Genomic DNA, 19,765 nt, shown 5'->3' with positions numbered 1-19,765 from the left:
AAATAAGTATCATTGAACATTTCCAATGCAAGTTTTCACATTCAATTACTTTCTTATATAATTTAGTTAAATAATTTTTCTTTAAATAATTGTATAATAAATAAAAGTAGATTAATACGTTTTGTTAGTTTCTTAATCAGTCAATGTAGATACCACTCTCTTAGCAACATTCACTTATCATGAAACGAGAGAATATTATTTTACAGGTGAAAATAGATACCACTCTCTTAGCAACAATGTAGTTAGAAGCATATGCTGATTAAGCTACAAGTCTGAGTAAAACTAAGAAAATACAAAAAAAAAAGCAAGAGTTAGCTACAAACAACTAAACAATCTCCAAGTCATGACTTGACCATATCACAGGACAACAAAGAGGTATCACCAAGCTTTTAACAAAAGGGGCCTCCCTGGGGAGCTCCGGTTTATTCTCAGTCAGTAAACCTGTACGCCAATAATAAACCGGTTCCACAAGAACAGTGATTTGAGCAAGTCATCATCAACAGGCCGATTCCTCAAGGTGGTGGAGATTGATGATGGTCTTGGTCTTGAGAGACAGGAACTGGCAAAGCAGCTGGATCAAGCTCAAACCAACCTTCCAGCACCCCTCTCCCTTCTGTTCCCTTCAATCTAAACGACGGTACCCTATGCGAGAATCTAAACAACTCATGAGGCGGAATCTCAAAAGTATCCGCTTCCTCCTCCGGCAATGGACTGTACACATACTTAAACCCTTCCACTTTAGACAAGAACCCCACAGACACCGTCCCGCCTCCCTCTTCATGATCAGACAGTATCTCAACAAACTCGTACTCACGTGGAGAATCCGAGTCCTCCTCCTCCTCCATGTCCCAGTTCTTGAAAAGAGCCCACGTTTCTCCTTTCCCCGGGAACACAGTGAAGTTCTTAGCGTTGCTTCTTGTTTTGCTTTGAACCAGATGAGAGAATAAGTCACAGCTACTTGTCTTACCCTCATCCCCAAGTACATACCTACCAACAGACACTGGCAAATCTCTTGTTTCCTCTGGCTCTAACCAAACGTACTTCACCGAGAATCTTGGTTTTGTAACTTTTTTTATGACGGCATAGAATCTAGGCATCCCCTCTCCTTCATCATACAAAGCCCACACCTGACGTTCCTCAAAACAGCTCTTCTCCCTCAACTTATCAAAGTCTGAAAACTCAGGATCCTCACAGTTGATAACATTTGCTTCTTCTTCTGCTGCTGCTTCACCTCCTAAACTTGACTCCTCGTCCTCCGAATCATCTAAGCTTACTTGTATCTTCTCCTTTGGGTTCAAGGCTTCAGTAGACTGGTGATGATGATCCTCATCAACCTTTTCAGTATCTACATTTTCACCTTCCCCAACGTCGTTGACTAAGTCAACATCATCATCGTCGCTCACATTCTCGTTATAAGAAACCTGACGCTTGCTACGTACTGACCTCCGAGGCTCCTGTCCTCCATTGGATCCCATATTATTTCCTGCTGCCATAGTATCATCATCTTCTGAGTCGCTACTACTCTCACTGTCAGAGCTTTCACTACACTCATCTATATCCTTTCTCTTCCTCTTTCCGTTATTGTTTTCCACAGTAGAAGCCGTCGCCTTCTTTCCAGGGGGCACATTGTTACTATCATCTTCCGAGTCGCTGCTACTCTCACTCTCAGAGCTTTCACTAGGCTCATCCATATCCTTTCTCTTCCTCTTCCTCTTTTCGTTATTGTTTTCTGCAGTAGAAGCCGCCGCCGCCTTCTTTCCAGAGGGCACATTTTTAGTATCAACCGGACGCTTGTGTGGCTCAGCGCAAGCCCTTTGTCCTGGAAACATGTTCTGTTGTGTCGGAAAAGAAACTTCAAAAGCAGTGAACAGCTTTTTGCAAGTCTGGCAAGCAACTTCTCTCTTGACATGCTCCCTCCCATACTCATACCTGCTCCCACAAAAGGGACAAGAGGTCCAAAACGTTGGCCGAGGAGCGAAACCGTGTGGCGGCTGGCCTTGAGGTCTCACCCCGTTGAAGACATTCCTCATATTAACACTTGCCTGCTGTGGTCTATACGACGGTGCAGGCCTCGTTCTGCGTTTCACATCATGAAGCATCCTCATGTCTTTATCCAAAAGTATCCTCTGAGCTTCACCGATGAGTTTAAAAGCAGACTCTGCGCCGGGGAGCTTGTTTTTATCAGGGTGGAGAAGAAGCGCGAGCTTCCTGTACTGTTTCTTGATGACGGCTTCGTTAGCATTCACGTCGACCTGGAGTATCCCGTACCAGTCCATCTCGTTGTTGCCCAACGTCTTCTCCGTCGCGGTGCAGTGCACGTCGCAGACCATCGTCATGTGAGATATGTTCTCAAGAGTGGAGTCCATGCTGTGAGCTTTGATGGCGAGCTTACGAGCGGCGGTGAAGTCAGACTTTTGCATTAAGGCTTCTGCTAAAGCTTGGGCTCTAAGAGCCTCATCTCTATTAATATTCATTACCACCAGACAAAGTGAATATAAAACACCCTTTGTCCAGTATCCACCTCTACTTGGATCCTCCTGTTACAGAAAGATAAACGCTTTTGTCAGTTAGATGAGTGTGCTACAAACTCTAAACAGTTAAATAACTGGTAAGGTAAAAAAAAGTACTATTGATCGTAATGAAAAAAAAACATACTCTCAGGCTAGAAAGGTGTAACCTTTTGGAGTGTAATGAAAAGAAAAGAAAAAAAAAAAGTAAACTTTGGGAAATTTACGAAAACCCAAAAAAAAACCTAAGCCATGTTCCTCTATTATAGTGAGATGTGATTAAATGCGTAATTAAGCCCAGAAACTAACAAAAGGTGGAATATTTAGAGATGGGTTATTGCAATTGGGGTTACTAAGATGTGATTGATGCAGAGGCGAACCAAAACAGAGTAGGATTCTCAGAATTTGAAATTGATACACGATCCGAAGAAGAACAATGAATTGAATGAAGGTTTTTGATTGGGTGGAAAAATAAATGAGAGAGATTTTTTAAGAGAGCTCACCGGAGGATAGCAGCAGCCGATCGGCGGAGGAGAGGAGCGGTTAGAACTAAAAACCAAATCTAACCTTCGTCTGGTTTATGTTTTTTGTTTTTTTTTTCTAGTAATTTTTTATTTTATTTACAAAGATGACGTATTCTAATTAATTACAGAGCAGTCCTTCAATTTTAGTTAGAATTAAATTTATAGACAGATTTTCATAAACAAGTAAACAGCGTAAATTTTTTTTTTTTTAACACAAACAACGTAAATCAGAAGTGTGATTTAAGACGAGAGAAATCAAAATCTGGATAACTATAAATCGGAAGAGAATGCACACTTGAGAGCAATACACGCAACGTTGAGATTCAGACAAATACTAAAAGGAACAGAGAGACGAACAGATTCCGAATTAAATAATGAAAACATAATTACAAAAAAGAAAAAATCTCGAACCATGCATAGAGCAGTTTCTTTCCTTTTTCGTGTATATTTGTAAGAAAGAAAAAAATTAGTAAAAACTGTCATTAGGAGTTCAAAGTTCAAACTTGAAAGTGATTATTAATGAATAATGAGTGGATAACAACGGATAGTGATCAACCGTAATTTTATGAAGATAAGGACATATAATATTAGGATAACGATATATCGTATTTGTATTTATCCATAAGCTAAACTCCTTAGGAATAGGATCTATTCTCTTGTATATATACTCGTCATTGTACATCAATAAGATCACACTTTACATTCATATTATGGTATCAGAGCTTAAACAGATCTAAACAAAAGTCTAGATATCGCTTCCGCATTACTCTAAATTCGTTACTACTAACCCTAAGCTATGGCTGATACTTCATCTTCTTCTTCTACTACTGCAACTACATCCATGGAGTCTACTCCTACTTCGGTTCTAACCCCTGTGGAATCACATTACTACTTGCATCCATCTGATAATCCTGGTGCTTTGATAACACCGGTGCTCCTTCGTGGAGACAACTACTCAGAGTGGGCGACTGAGTTTTGGAACTCTTTACAAGCTAAGCAAAAGATTGGTTTCTTAGATAGAACAATCGATAAACCTACTTCTAATCCACAACTTGCACGATGGACTGCTACAAACTCAATGATTGTTGGCTGGATGCGTACATCGATCGATCCACTTGTCCGGTCTACCGTCTCGCACATTCCTGATGCTTACAAACTTTGGGAGTCTCTTCAACGACGTTTCTCAGTCAAAAACAGTGTTAGGAAACATATGCTGGTTGATGAGATAACCAATTGCAAACAGAACGGTCAGTCTGTTCTTGAATACTATGGGCGACTTTCCAAACTGTGGGAAGAACTTCAAAACTTTACTACTACTACACCATGTTCCTGTACGGCCTCTGCTGTCATTGAGAAAGAACGAGAAGATGCTCGTGTTCATAAATTTCTCTTTGGTCTTGATGAGGTCCGGTTTACATCTATCCGTTCTCAGATCATTGATGAGGAACCTCTTCCAGACCTCAATTCAGTGTACTCTCGAGTCATACGTGCTGAACAACATCTACTTTCTATGCGCGCAACAGAAGTCAAGAATGATGCTATTGGTTTCTCTGCTCAATCAGATTCTTCGTCACTACAACTTGCTGCAGCTACCCAACAACGCAGCCGTGATCCGAACAGGTTCTGTACACACTGTAACCGCAAAGGACATGAAGCTGTCGAATGTTTTCTTCTTCATGGCTATCCAGACTGGTTTCTTGAACAACAACAACAACGTTCTCCTACTTCAAGCCAGCGGGGTCGTGGAACTCGTGGAGGTCGTGGTCGTGGACGATCGAATCTGTCTCGTACAGCTCCATTAACCTCCGCTGACTCTTCAGATCAGATTGCAGCTCTTATTAATCTTCTACAAAATCAGCAGACTAAGTTGACTACAGATCGTCAGTCGGGTAAAACAAAACTCAGTGATGTGATTATTGATACAGGGGCATCACATCACATGACCGGTGATCTTACTTTACTGAAAGATATTAAAGAGATTCTACCATCCTCGGTTACCTTCCCGAATGGACAGAATTCTCGAGCTACTAAAACTGGAACACTCTATCTTAATACCGATTACTACTTACTTGATGTTCTATATGTTCCAGACTTCAACTGCACTTTGATCTCTGTATCTAAACTACTTAAGCAGACTGGATGTATTGCTATCTTTACTGATACTCTATGTGTTTTACAGGACCGTTTTACGAGGACCCTGATTGGAGCCGGTGAAGAGAGAGAGGGTGTTTACTACTTCACGGGTGTCAATGTTGCTAGAGTTCATCGGACTGGAAAACAAAAATCTCCTTCTTCTGTTCTTTGGCATCGACGTCTCGGTCATCCGTCCTACAAAGTTCTATCGTCTCTACCTGTTTTTGAGCATTTTTCTGTTGATTTTGATCACCTGAGTTCATGTGAGATTTGTTTTTTAGCTAAACAATCCCGAGGGAATTTTTCAAATAGTATTAATAAAACTACAGAGGCTTTTGAGTTGATACATTGTGATGTTTGGGGTCCCTATCGCACACCTTCATCGTGTGGAGCAGTTTATTTTCTCACAGTGGTAGATGATTTCTCTCGTGCGGTTTGGACTCACTTGATGTTAGAGAAATCTGAAGTCAAGACACTGCTACAAAACTTCTTTACTATGTCTGAACGACAATTTGCCAAACAAGTTAAGACAGTTCGATCAGATAACGGTACTGAATTCATGACCCTTACTCCTTACTTTCGTCTACATGGCATTGTCCACCAGACCTCTTGCGTTGACACACCACAACAAAACGGCCGTGTCGAACGAAAGCATCGCCACATTCTCAACATAGCACGAGCCTGTCTCTTTCAAGCAAGATTGCCGGTTCTGTTCTGGGGAGAAAGTATTCTCACTGCTGCTCACATTATCAATAGGACACCGACTCCAGTTCTTGATGGGAAAACTCCATATGAGATGCTCCATGGATCACCACCGAATTTTGATTTGCTCAAGGTCTTTGGATGTTTATGTTTTGCTCAGAAGCGACCACGAAACAAAGACAAGTTCTCTGAACGTAGTCGCAAATGCTTGTTCGTCGGTTACCCCTCTGGCAAGAAAGCTTGGAATGTATATGATATTGAGAATAATGAGTTTTTCACTTCTCGTGATGTTGTATTTCACGAAGATCAATTCCCTGGCTTACCTGATACTGATCATGTGTCTCCCACGGTGTTTCAGCCTGACCTTACTATTGATGATTGGCTGCTCCCGTTCACTTCTCCCTCCTCAACTGCAGCCACTCCTTCTCCTTTACTTCCTTCTACTACTACAGTTGATTCATCTCCTGTAACCTCTACAGTACCTCTTGAACCTGCTCCCTCTCTACCAGTTACTTCTTTGCAACCTACTACTACCATTCTACCTACTACCTCTGTTATACCTACTACCCCTAGTACGCCTTCTCCTCCATCTTCTACCCCTACCTATGCTGAATCTACAACCTTATCTCCTACAAGGAATACACGTTCTGCTTCTCCTGAACCGCTATCTCCAGGTCTTCCTGAATTATTGGGTCGAGGTCATCGTGATCGCAAGGCATCGATTCTTCTTAAAGACTATGTCGTCAATGTTTCTTTAAGTAAAGACACCCCCTCTCTCAACACTCCACTCTCTGATCATGCGTCTTCTACTACGGTTCCAGGTAACTCACAATACCCTATCTCTGCTTACTTGTCTAACACGGCTTTCTCCACTGGCCACAAAGCCTTCCTTGCAGCCTTACTCTCCAACGTTGAACCACGCAACTATAATGAGGCTGTTCAGTTTGACGTTTGGAAAGACTCAATGCAAGATGAAGCAAAAGCCCTCGACCTCAATGGGACGTTTGTTGTCTCCGCTCTACCCAAGGGTAAGAGAGCGATTGAATGCAAATGGATATACAAGATAAAATACAACTCTGATGGCACGATACGTCGTCACAAGTCTCGTCTTGTTGCGTGTGGGAATCGTCAACGAGAAGGCTTGGATTATACAGATACCTTTGCTCCAGTTGCCAAGCCCTCCACAGTCAGGTTTCTCCTTCAACTTGCAGCAGTCAAACAATGGGATATTTTTCAAATGGACGTTCACAATGCGTTTTTACACGGAGAACTAGAAGAAGAGGTTTATATGAAGCTTCCTCCCGGTTTTAAAGGTGCAGATCCATCCAAAGTTTGTCGACTCAAGAAAGCTATATATGGACTTAAACAAGCTCCTAGGTGTTGGTTTGCTAAGCTAAGCAAAGCCTTGCTCTCCTACGGTTTTGTTCAGAGTAGGGCAGATTACTCTCACTTCTCCTACACTCGCAACAACACTATTCTACATATTCTTATCTATGTTGATGATTTTGTCATTACTGGCAATGACCTCCCTACAATAGATACGTTCAAAGCCTACTTGTGCAGATGCTTTCATATGAAAGACTTGGGTCAGCTCAAATATTTTCTTGGCATTGAAGTGGCTCGTAGTTCAGAAGGTATTTTCCTTTCTCAAAGGAAATATGTCCTTGACATTCTGACAGAAACAGGTCTTCTTGGCTGTAAACCTGTGTTGGTTCCTACTGAACTCAATCATCAGCTTGCTCGGATAAAAGGGCCAGTTCTTTCGGATCCCCTACCTTATCGACGTCTTGTTGGTCGTCTGGTCTACCTTACATTCACGCGACCGGAACTATGCTATAGCGTTCACATTCTGTCACAGTTTATGCACAAACCGATACAAGAACATTGGGATGCTGCTCTCAGGGTAGTTCGATATCTTAAGGGAAGCCCTGGACAGGGCATACTTCTTCGTGCTGATTCAAACCTCCAGGTAACAGTTTACTGTGACTCTGATTGGAACTCGTGTCCGCGCTCTCGTCGTTCTCTCAGTGCTTACATTGTGCTTCTTGGGGAATCTCCTATCTCTTGGAAAACAAAGAAACAGGATACAGTTTCCCTCTCTTCGGCAGAAGCAGAGTATCGCTCTATGGCTTATACGTTGAAAGAGTTAAAGTGGATAAAGAAGTTGTTTGTTGCGTTTAATGTCCCACATCCTTCTCCTATGCGCTTATACTGTGACAGCAAGTCTGCTATCTACATTGCTACTAACCCTGTCTTTCACGAGCGGACCAAGCATGTCGAGTCTGATTGTCATTTCGTCCGTGATGCCGTGGTCGCCAAGCTCATTACTTTGGAACATATCTATACCAAGGAACAGCCTGCTGATCTCCTTACTAAATCCTTGCCGTCTACTACATTTCTCTATTTAGTCTCCAAGTTGGGTCTTCAAGACATTTCACCACCAACTTGAGTGGGGGTATGAAGATAAGGACATATAATTTTAGGATAACGATATATCGTATTTGTATTTATCCATAAGCTAAACTCCTTAGGAATAGGATCTATTCTCTTGTATATATACTCGTCATTGTACATCAATAAGATCACACTTTACATTCATATTAAATTTATCCAAGATTTTATATAATTAGTTTATAATCAATCTGATAGGAAAAAAAAAAAGTGTTCTGGTTATTTTCTTTGAGACGAAAAGAGTTGTTACATATTTCACAATCAGTAATCACGATATTGCACATTTTCATAATCTAATCAACTCAAAAAGCTTTTATCGTTTTATATAAACACAATACATAGAGAAACAGCTAAAGTTTATTGGCTTGAGTTTCCATGGAATGGATGACGAAGAAGATACACACGTTCACACACAAGCGAGAGAGGTGTCAGTACTTTGACATGATCTTCCAGTAGAGTTCCTTTGGAGCGGGCAAACCAGTGAAAATCTCAAACTGCTCGTAAGCCTGCCTCACAAACATCTCTGACCCCGACACTGTTACGGCTCCACATTCTTCTGCTTCCCGTAACAGTCGTGTGATTCTTGGAGTATACACCGCATCAAATACTAGTGCGTAGTGCTCCAATGCATGCTGGGGAACCAATAATAAGCTATACATCAAAAGAAAAGAATCGAAAGCAAAATGATATATATAGAGAGAGAGAGAAGCTAACCTTGGAAATGGGAGTCTCATCGACATTTGGTTGCATACCTACAGAAGTGGTGTTGGCCAAAACCATGCCGTCTTCTGGATGGAAGTTCTCTAAATCCGCTAGAGATACCGCTCTGCCTCCGATTGCTTCTGCAACCTCTAGTGCTCGTTCTTCAAAATAACACGACACCATGAAAAGAGTTAACAAATCATATCAGTTGATTTAAAAATTGGTATAGGGCAGCGTCTAGGCGTCCGTCTAGTCGGCAAATCAAGTCTAAACGAAGCCATTTTTTCTAAATGATTCTTTTTTTTAAATCAGTCTAAACGTCCCCATAAACAATAATTTTCTATAGGGGTGCCTAACTACTTAAAATGTTTCAATAAAGGGACATGTATTTTTACCATAAGTTCGATTAGCAATTACAACTTTGGCTCCCTTCACTTTTGCACCATAAGCAACTGCCTTGCCTGCTCCACCAGCACCAATAACCACCACTGTTTTACCGGCTAATGGCGAAGCAGATGTACAACGACTTGAGCCTTAACGAAAGCAAAAAAAAAAGAAGGAAAAGTCAACATGAGTAAAACCTTAATTTCTCCAACAAAGGATTTAATGCTGTGAACATAGAACTTACTTCGAAGGCCATCTTCAATAGCAGAAATGGAACCAATACAATCCGTGTTGTAACCCAGCAACTTTCCATCACTTTTTCTCCTTAGTATAGTGTTCACAGCTCCTATAGACTGTTAAAAGAAAGAATTAATCAAGCATTCAGGGTTGAAGCAGATTTATTCCATCCCATAGTGATATAGCAAACCGGACCTTTGCCAATGGATCAACCTCATCACAACATGTCAATGCAGCTTCTTTGTGAGGAATTCCACAGCTGCAGTTACAAAAAGATTTACATAACGATTCTGTTCATTACTCGGAAAGTTTATCTCCTGGAGCAGGGATGGCCCTGAGCATAGTCTGGTGAAGTATTGGTCTATAGTCCCAAAAAGTTTAAGAAAATTTTACATATATATATATATAGGATCAAAAATTTGTAAAAAAAAAAAATTATACAAGCTCTTACTAAATTGTTTATAGCTTTTAAAATCTCAGGGCCGGCCCTACCCTCAAAAATTACCTGAATCCAACGAAATCAGAGGATGAGTATGCTTTGAGAAAGCTTGCAACATCATCAACTAATAGGTGAACATATACTCCATTAAAATCAACTGATTTGAAAGCTTGATTGTGGACAACAGGTGATTTGCTGTGACTGACAGGCTGGCCAATAACTCCATAAACCTTGGTGTCAGGACCAATTCTTCTAAAGTTGTAAAGATCCAACAGATCCTTGATCGTTGGTTGACCAGGTGCAGACACTTTTCCATATTCCAAGGTGCCAAAGGTCATATATCCACCAAATTTTGAACAAAGAATATGAGACATTAGACCCCTTTGACCCATAACAAGTCCTATTGTGGGAATCTGAAATTTGAGTGAAGAAGTTCAAACATTAGAATCACATTCAGAGACCAGCAGCAAACGTGCAAGGCAAGGCAACTAACTTGAGCATTTGAAGTTATATGGAACATGCGAGCAACATCTGTGATGTCAACAGAAGTAGTAACAATTTTCACTATGTCGGCTCCAGCCTGTTGTATTCTTACAGAAAGGTCACTGAGATCCTCAAGGGAAGGGGTATTCTGATAGTTGTGTGATGAAACAATAACTCTAAAATTTTTAGGCTTCTTTCCTTTAATCGATTTGATGAACTCACTTGCAACCTTAAACACACACACACACACACATGCGAAACTAATTATCATCAAAACAGTGAAAAACATCTTCAGTTTTATTTAGGATGATAACCTGAAGTTCAACATCAACGTAATCAGCTCCTAGTTCCATGGCCAAACGGAGCACATCCAGACGCTCATTTTCATCACCTTCATGTTGACCACCTTCCCATTTTGGTCTAAAGAGCAGACATTATAACAAAACAACATTACTCATACTGCAGCACAATAAGTAGTCCCAAGCTTTTGACACACGTACACAAACCTGTAGGTGAACAGAGTGGGAAGAGGAGATTTTTTAATGATTGTTTTAAGATCCTCAAGAGGGTTGAAACCCTTGAGACTATCTAATCGAATTTCCACCAAATCTGCACCCAGTTCACGTGCTTTGCACGTTTCAGTCACCATCTTGTTTATTGAATCCGCCATCACTGGAGCACAGATCAAGCTCGGATTCTTGGTGATTTTTTGACTTCCAATCTCCGTTTCCATAGAATTTGAAGCCACCTAAGAGAATCATCACTCACTCATGGGTTTTACAATACCGATTTCTAATTAAGGTCACAAAAAGTCATAACTAAAAAGTGTAGGTGTGAAGAAGCACTGGCCCACCATTTTTGCAATTATTATTTGTTAGGTTACAATAACATAGTGAATAGTAAATAGTAACGTTTTATATTAACTGTCATTTGTAAAAAGTTTATATTATTTTATTTTGATCAAGTATCTCTCTGTTTCAAAAGGGTGTCATTTTAATATTTTTACATTAAAATATTATTTTAAAATTGTAATGTAATTTTGAATTTAATATTAATTACAAACGCATTAATTCTATAAATAGTTCTATTTATTTTAAATACTATTGATTGAATATGTATAACTAATAAAATAATATATTTCAATTATTTCTAATATGTGTAAAAAAGTATTGAAAGAACAAATTTTACGAAACAAAAAATATATAAATTGTTATAATTTATGAATAATAAATCATAAATTATATATTACAGTAATATTAATTTTATGTAGTTTAAAAGATAATCGAATCGACGTTTCCAATAGTTTTTCATTTTACAGGAAATATCAAAAATGAAAAAAAAAACTTTTTCTAATGTGCATTATTCTGAGGAAAAAATGAGTTTATGTTTGAGGGAACACTATTTACACATTCATTTTAATGTTTCATTTTCTTATTATGGATTGATCCTTATTTTCTTATAGTTTTGTTTTATACCTAAAAATATTTAGTATTTATGTTTTACGCTTTGAAGAAATTATTATACTTTAGCAATACAGTTATAAGTTTATATAAATTATTATATGTTTTTTAAGAAACTAAACTTATATGTATATAATAATGAATATTTAGTTCAAATGAATTTTATTTGGGTAAAATTTGTAAATTTTATAAAATAATAAAAAATTTGGAATTAATAATAAATAGTAATAATACAATATATTTAAAATATTCGTTTTGAGTGGGAAATGAGTAAAACCATAGGTACAAAAACAAAATTTTAAGTTTATCTCATTTAAAGGAAAAAAATTGGCAAACCATTCGAAAGGCCCTAAAAAGCTCTTTAGAAAACTGATTTTTTGTGGTAATTTTTTTTCCTTTTTTAACGACAACTAATTAAGAACAGACCTTTCAAGAAACACCAAATTTCTAAAAGGTTCAAACTTTATTTGAACACGAACCAAGAAAAAAATCACTAACATAGACATTGCTTTGTTCCATGCTTCGACGTTGCTTTCGAGTGGAGGAAACTACAGGAACCTGCACACTCCTGGTTTGCCGGGAAGAGAGTTCGGCGGATAAGTAACTCGATTTGAAGATGAGACTGAAACCGGAGGCCAGGAGACGGAGGTTGGGAACGCAGGTCGGTGACGGTCGTGGGATGGAGAGGATATGAGAAGGACGTACATTAGCTGAAGAAGAAGGAGCCATTGTAAAGACGTCGACAGACCGTACAGCTTTTCTTCACCGTTTATTAGTTAGTTATATGGTTTTACAAAAACATATAAAAATCATGTGTTATTAGACATGTGGACACATTTCCTTCAAAATTATATTGTTTGGGACATGTGATCTTCAACAGAAAAGTATTCATACAAATTGAAAATAAACAAAAACAATTTTAAGAAAATAGTATGTTTCGTTTGGATAATCATAAATCACCACATTTTGATTTTTTTTGTTGACAAAATTAACGCATTTGTTTGCTCACAAATTTGTTTAGGTATGGACATTCAATTTTGGGTTTGGTTCTAGTTTTTTTTTGTTAGGTTCTAGTTAAATTATATTTTTTTAATTTTTTTGGGTTCAAAAGATATAAGTACTATTTGATTATTTATGAATTTTGAGTTTAGTTTCAGTTTGATATTTTGGTATTGTGTTTAGAAAACAATATTAAAAACCGATAAAATTTTAAGTTCAATTCATTTTTGGTTTGGTTCCCCTTTTTCAGATAATTTTGAATAATTCGGGGAAAATCATATTTTGGGATTTTTGGATAAATTATCGGTAATTCCGATAAATTTAAATATTTCAGATCAAAATATTCAGGTGATTTATTTCTATTTAGAAATTAGAACTATTTTAAATATATTAATGGATAAAAAGTAATAGGGTAAACATATTTTATATTATACTATAGTTTATGAATCATTATAACAATTTTAACTTTGTATGAAAAGAAATATAGATGTATTTTAAATTATACTATGATTTTTTATTTACTATATTGAATCAATTTTATATTATAATTTTTTGCATAAATTTGTATAATTTTTTCTCATTATTAAAGTTTTTGGAAGTGTAATATTTTTTTGTACTTATGAAACACCTTAAATTATAAAATTTCAAATTGGATTTGTGTTTTTTTTACAAACACATAAATATGTGGATTTATTATATTGATTGGTCTTTGTTACCGTTTTATATTTGTAACTCATTTTAATTTTTTTTAACACACTTAATATACATTATATATTATGTTATTTTTATATCAGGGTCATATGTGTATATATGGTCAATAAAGTGATAGATACATAAAAGTACAAATCTTATTATGTATTAATCTGCTGAACAAAATATGTACTAGTACTAAAGTAATTATTACATGTGTCTTGTATCTCTGGTGAAATATGACAGTACTTCTAAGCGACTAAACTTTTAGGTCATGTGTCGTACGTGTATCTCTGGAAAAAAAAAGGTAGCATCTCAGCTATACTGTATAACAAAGTAACAACTAAGGTCTGAAAACTTAGCAGAATCAGAAAGAACAAATATCTGAAGAATCTCTCTTATAGATTAGCAAACTTAAAGCAGTAAAAAGGAAGGAAGATCAACTAAAACATTTTATCATCTCTATCTGAAAGGAATGGTAATAATTAATAAAGAGATTGAAGAGGAGGATATCATCACATAAGTTCGATAATTTTTCAATAAGTTATCTCCGACCTGCCAGAAAACACTCTGTAATGAAAATCAAACTAAAACTCAGATTACAAAAACGAAGACTTAACTAATCGGGAAGTTTAATTTTAATATAAGCATTTGTTTTTTTTTTAAACTATCAAACAAAGATAGTGGTAGAAATATTAGAAGGATATGTAATTTAGGGTCTTTTGACAATTTTATTAGTCCACGATTTTCTGTTGTGGTACCAAAATTTTTAAGTTTATATATATACTAAAATTATTGATTTAATGTTTGCTTTGATCTTGTTTTACATTAGTTACGTTATGTATCTCTAAAAAACCGCACAATGCAAAAAAAAAGGAATATAAATATTCTAAAATTGTTGAAAATAATTAAATTTAACAATTTTTCATATTTGGGTTTGAGAATTTTTAATTGTGTGGGAACAAATTTTTTGAAAGTTTACTTTGTTCAGTTAATATTAATTTTGTTGGATAGTGAAAATATTCGGTAGGTGTAGTATATTTATAAAATATTTTATGTAAGAATATAGTATATAATTTTCAGAATAATTGATAAGTAATAATTCAAAATTCATTCTACGTGGTAATGGAATATAGAATATTATTAGAATTGATAATCATTCACTTCACAATTTACTCATATTATTCGTCCAATATTATCAAGTGTGAAATCAGGAGATCTCAAAAAATGTATTTTGTTTTCATATATTAGATATATAAAGTGTCATATATATGCTTTACAAATTTACTTTTACATGTTCTTTTCCTATTATCAAACTTTACAGTTTAATGTTTGTATATGAATGCATTAGATAGCACTTTGAATCATGGACTACTAATTTTGCCATGCATATATTGGTCCAGTAAAATGCCAGTTTCTAATAATAGTAATATAACAGTATAACTAAACTATATAGTTTAAAAAAACAGTATAAGTAAACCCCAGTCTTAATCTTTAGACGTGTTCATAACTTGAAAGGAAGCAATCTATTGTATATTTTGTTTGCAAAAAAAAATGTATTATATATTTTTCTGAATTGAAGTTTTAGTTAAAATATATAGAGGCGCACGTGAGTTGGTAGCTGGTACATGCTGCCAAAACAGTAAAAAAAGCAAAAATGACTCTTCTCTTGTCCCAGTCCCACGCTTTACTTTCTTCGGAATGCCATAATAATAAGAGTGCGTTACATCATCAGACACATTGTTCTCTTTTTTGACAAGATAACGCACTTCCCATTTGAGGGACACATTGTCCTCTTCCACCCCTTGTGGTTTTACAGCAGTACTCCTCACGCTTGGTTAAGAGAAACTAGAGGATAGTTACATTTTTTTATTTTATTTATTTTTTCTCTAACTTTTTCTTTGTTCTTTTTGCAAAGTTCTTGTGTTTTTATTTGTTTTTTTCTCAGAGTTTAAGACATTTGAAGAAAGTATAATTATTACAATAAATTATAATTTGTTTTTTTCTATATTTTAACATCCATTTTCATATATATATTTTATATATTTCAACAATTATATAAAAAAATGTATGGACATAAAAAGTGTGGATGCAAAATTGTGAACATGTAAGAAAAATACGTGAACATAAAAAGATGTGGACATGGATTGATAAAAAATATAGAAAATATCTTTAAAATTTTCGTGGATGAGGTTTCATGAACTAAGTTTCATGGATGTGTTTTCTTGGACAAGTTCTTATATTCCTAATCATCTTACATAATTTCTTAGTATCTGTGGACAAGTACTTTATGCATACCGTGTAGTTTTTATGTACATGTATTTTGTGTAAGCCACTTTGGTGAACAAATGTGTGTGGACATGGATATTCAATCCTAAAAATACACCTTGAACATGTTTGTTTTATCCACTGCCACCTCTACCATGGCCTCCACTTTTGTATCCCTCACCCTCACGTCTCCCATCTTTACAGTATCCACCACCATTGTTATCGGAACTAGTCTCGTAGGAACTCACATCTCCTAAGCGACTCTACCACAATCCCAGATCGGGAGACGGAGGTCCGATTGAAGTGTACCTATATTTAGAAAAAGGTACGGTGATTACATCGAAAATATTTTTTAGATCTAAGAACCATAATTCAAAAAAAAATTTAATAAAATGAAGACAAAACCTCCGACATCGTTTTCCGGTGGAGTTGGTTGCTCGGATATCTTCCCTTTCTTCTTTGATTTTGTCATGGTTAGATACATTTCTGAAAGTGGGCGGCGAAGAATTGAGGTGAAAGATGATGAGATAAGAAAAGGTGGAGACGAGATTACACAATCAAACTCGCGGCGAGGTCTCTGGATTCTTGGTGTTCTATGGAGAAATTAAAGATGAAAAAGAAAAGGGTTCACTCAATTAGGGTTGATAAACGAAGAATGAACTGTCAAATTTGGAAAAGTAGATCTGAATTTCAAAATGTAAAGTTGGAGAGAGAAATATGTTGGTTTTCGAGAACTCATAAATCAACAGAACAATCAATTGTTGATAAACATTATAAAAATAGAATCATGGTTAGGTGTTTCTGGTTAGCGTTACCATGGTGTGGTCAATATTGAGGGCATGAAAGACAATAACCACACATAAAGTACCCTTGCCAGCAGGAAGTGTCTCTTTATGTAATACATAAGACACAAAGTGTCTTAGGAAGTAAAAATTTCTAATAATAAACGCATAAAGAAATAGTCTCAAACTAATCTTAATTACTCTTTTCATTTCACAAAAATGTCACTTTGACATATTTCAATCGGATTAAAAAGAATTTATATATATATATATATATATATATATTAATATAGCTTTATTTAATGTACAATTATTTAAATAAAAATAAATTAAATAAACATTCATTGGTTAGTTTAAAAAAAAAACTATGTTTGAAAAGTTACATCGAAAATATATAATCACTTATTTTGAAACAAAAAATAAATAAAATGATTTTTTTGGTCAACAAATGATATTTATTACGAAACAGTATTAAATTTATACATTATTGTCGGAGAGGGACATTTCTTTTCTCCACGAGTTTATGAGTCAATGCCTGACAGTTTGCACGTGCCACATTACTGAACGAGGATGACGACCACTCACCTTGTCCTTTGGAAGTCTTTTTTCTTTTTTGTAAAATCCTTAATTATAAGTTGTAACACAATTTGATCAAAAATAAAGTTGTAACACAATTATGAAGTTCACGAGAGCAATACAAATAAGATGTTAATTTCAAAAAACAGCTGCAAAGAGTATTCGTAACAAAAAAAACAACAAAATTACTTCCAAAAGAGGGAACTCAAGAACGGCTTATTGGGAGTTTGATTTGTACAGAGTTTGGAGATTTAAAAAAATGATAAATTTTAGAAGTAGTGTGATACTATGGAAATATTTATATTTTGATTTATAATTTTCTTTTAGATTGCTCTAGATTTTCATGGTTTCTGCATTAACTATTGTCATCCTCTCTTTTGTAAAGCAAATATATGTTTTACACTGAATTCTAAAGTTTAATTTTCCAATATATCATGATTACTAGGATAAGACCCGCGCCTTGCGCGGGATTAAGTTATTATTTTTATTATATTTTGGAGAATGAAACAATAGTTTGGCTTCATTTGGATTACGGGTGTTCAATCCGGATATCGGGTTGGTTTCGGTTCGGTTCGATTTTTTCGGTATTTGGTTAGTAAAATATAACTACTATTCTAAATCCATATTTACTTTGATTTTAGTCTTTCACATACTTTTGAAAGATTTCAACGGGACAACTAAATTGATCAGCCAATCTTGTTGCTTTAAATCATTAGTGTTTATATATATATATATATATATATTATTTAGTTTGAATATTTATTAAATAAAAATTCATATGCGTTATATTTTATGATCATTTGTAACTTATTATAACAAAAAAATAATCTATTGATCATAAAATTTTCAGAGTGGGGATATTCAAATTTCTAATAATATATAGACGTTTTGAAAAATTCAAATATAACATATAAGAAAAAATATAAATGTTTTTATTATATATTTAATGTGATTTTTTAATATCTTTCAATAATATAAAATTAAAAAAAAAGAACTAAGATACCAAAATTGTTATCAAATATTTATTATTCATAATAATTAATTTTCATATATACGTTAATCATATTAGGTAATTTCGTAGCTTCTAATTAAGGAAAGTGCAAAAAAAATTTTGGTAGATTATTTATCAATTCGATAGTTAGTTTAATAAAAAATATAATGTAAGTCAAGATGGACCAACCTATTTTTCTAAGAATAGTATATTTTATATAGTCATTTATTAAATGAGAATTTATAATCATATAGTTCTATGATCATTCATATCATTTTATAACTGAATATTTAAATCATCGATAACAAAATTTTCAATGTGAAATCTTTAATAAGTTTATAATTTATAAATGTTTTTGTGAAAATTCATTGAAAGTTTTAATATTAAAATATTTATGTAATCTTATGGTATATAGTATAATCTATATATATATATATATATATATATGTTTTATTATTAAATGATATTTTTTACTCATATGGTTTTAAAATAATGTGTATCTTCTTATAATATTAAATAAAAGTTCATATTAATACAATTTTATGATCATTTGTAACTTATTATGACAAAAAAATAATCTATTGATCACAAAATTTTCAGAGTGGGGATCTTCAAATTTCTAATAATTTATAGACGTTTTGAAAAATTCAAAATATAACATATAAGAAAAATTATAAATGTTTTTATTATATATTTAATGTGATTTTTAAATATATTTTAATAATATAAAATTAAAAAAAGAACTAAGATACAAAAATTGTTATCAAATATTTATTATTCATTATAGTTAATTTTCACATATACGTTAATCATATTAGGTAATTTCGTAGCTTTTATTTAAGGAAAGTGCAAAACATTTTTTGGTACGTTATTTATCAATTCGATAGTTAGTTTAATAAAAAGTGTAATATAAGTTAAGATGGACCAACCTATTTTTCTAGGAATAGTATATTTTGTATAGTTATATATTAAATAAGAATTTATAATCATACGGTTCTATGATCGTTCATATCGTTTTATAACAAAATATTTAAATCATCGATAACAAAATTTTTAATCTGAAATCTTTAATAAATTTATAATTTATAAATGTTCTTGAAAATTCATTGAAAGTTTTAATATTAAAATATTTATGTAATCTTATGGTATATAGTGTTTAATATATATATATATATATATTTATTTTATTATTAAATGATATTTTTTACTCATATGGTTTTAAAATCATGTGTATCTTCTTATAATAAAAATGTTAAACCATTGATCATTAATTTTTAACATAATAATTTTAATAGTTTTAGTCATTTATTGTCGTTTTTAAAAATTCAAAATATAACATATACGAAAAAATCTAAATTTTATTTTTATAGCTAATTTGATTGTTTAATTTATTTTAATAATATAAAATTAAACAAAAAATGATGAAGGAGATATACA

General features: G+C 34.3%; 2 protein-coding genes across 2 annotated transcripts; both read right to left on the bottom strand.

The window, feature by feature from the left end:
• Positions 1 to 160: 160 nt before the first annotated feature.
• LOC103854473 (dnaJ homolog subfamily C member 21) lies at positions 161 to 3,215 on the bottom strand. Its single transcript, XM_009131412.3, has 2 exons — positions 3,011 to 3,215; positions 161 to 2,537 (listed from the first exon to the last, which is right to left on the bottom strand). Exon 2 carries the CDS (start codon positions 2,472 to 2,474, stop codon positions 513 to 515), a length of 1,962 nt encoding a protein of 653 aa, XP_009129660.1. The 5' UTR covers positions 2,475 to 2,537; positions 3,011 to 3,215; the 3' UTR covers positions 161 to 512.
• A 5,297-nt stretch (positions 3,216 to 8,512) lies between these two features.
• LOC103854474 (bifunctional 3-dehydroquinate dehydratase/shikimate dehydrogenase, chloroplastic) lies at positions 8,513 to 17,894 on the bottom strand. The gene is made up of 10 exons (XM_009131413.3): positions 12,521 to 17,894; positions 11,069 to 11,310; positions 10,877 to 10,982; positions 10,573 to 10,791; positions 10,146 to 10,492; positions 9,836 to 9,899; positions 9,648 to 9,756; positions 9,415 to 9,552; positions 9,032 to 9,180; positions 8,513 to 8,949 (listed from the first exon to the last, which is right to left on the bottom strand). The coding sequence occupies exons 1-10, from the start codon at positions 12,749 to 12,751 to the stop codon at positions 8,746 to 8,748; spliced, it is 1,809 nt and encodes a 602-aa protein (XP_009129661.2). The 5' UTR covers positions 12,752 to 17,894; the 3' UTR covers positions 8,513 to 8,745.
• Between the last annotated feature and the right edge of the window lie 1,871 nt (positions 17,895 to 19,765).

The sequence above is a fragment of the Brassica rapa genome, chromosome A05 (genome assembly GCF_000309985.2).
Source record: "Brassica rapa cultivar Chiifu-401-42 chromosome A05, CAAS_Brap_v3.01, whole genome shotgun sequence".
NCBI lineage: Eukaryota > Viridiplantae > Streptophyta > Magnoliopsida > Brassicales > Brassicaceae > Brassica > Brassica rapa.
Note: the sequence above shows the minus strand (reverse complement) of the source record. Positions and strands in the feature narration are given on the sequence as shown.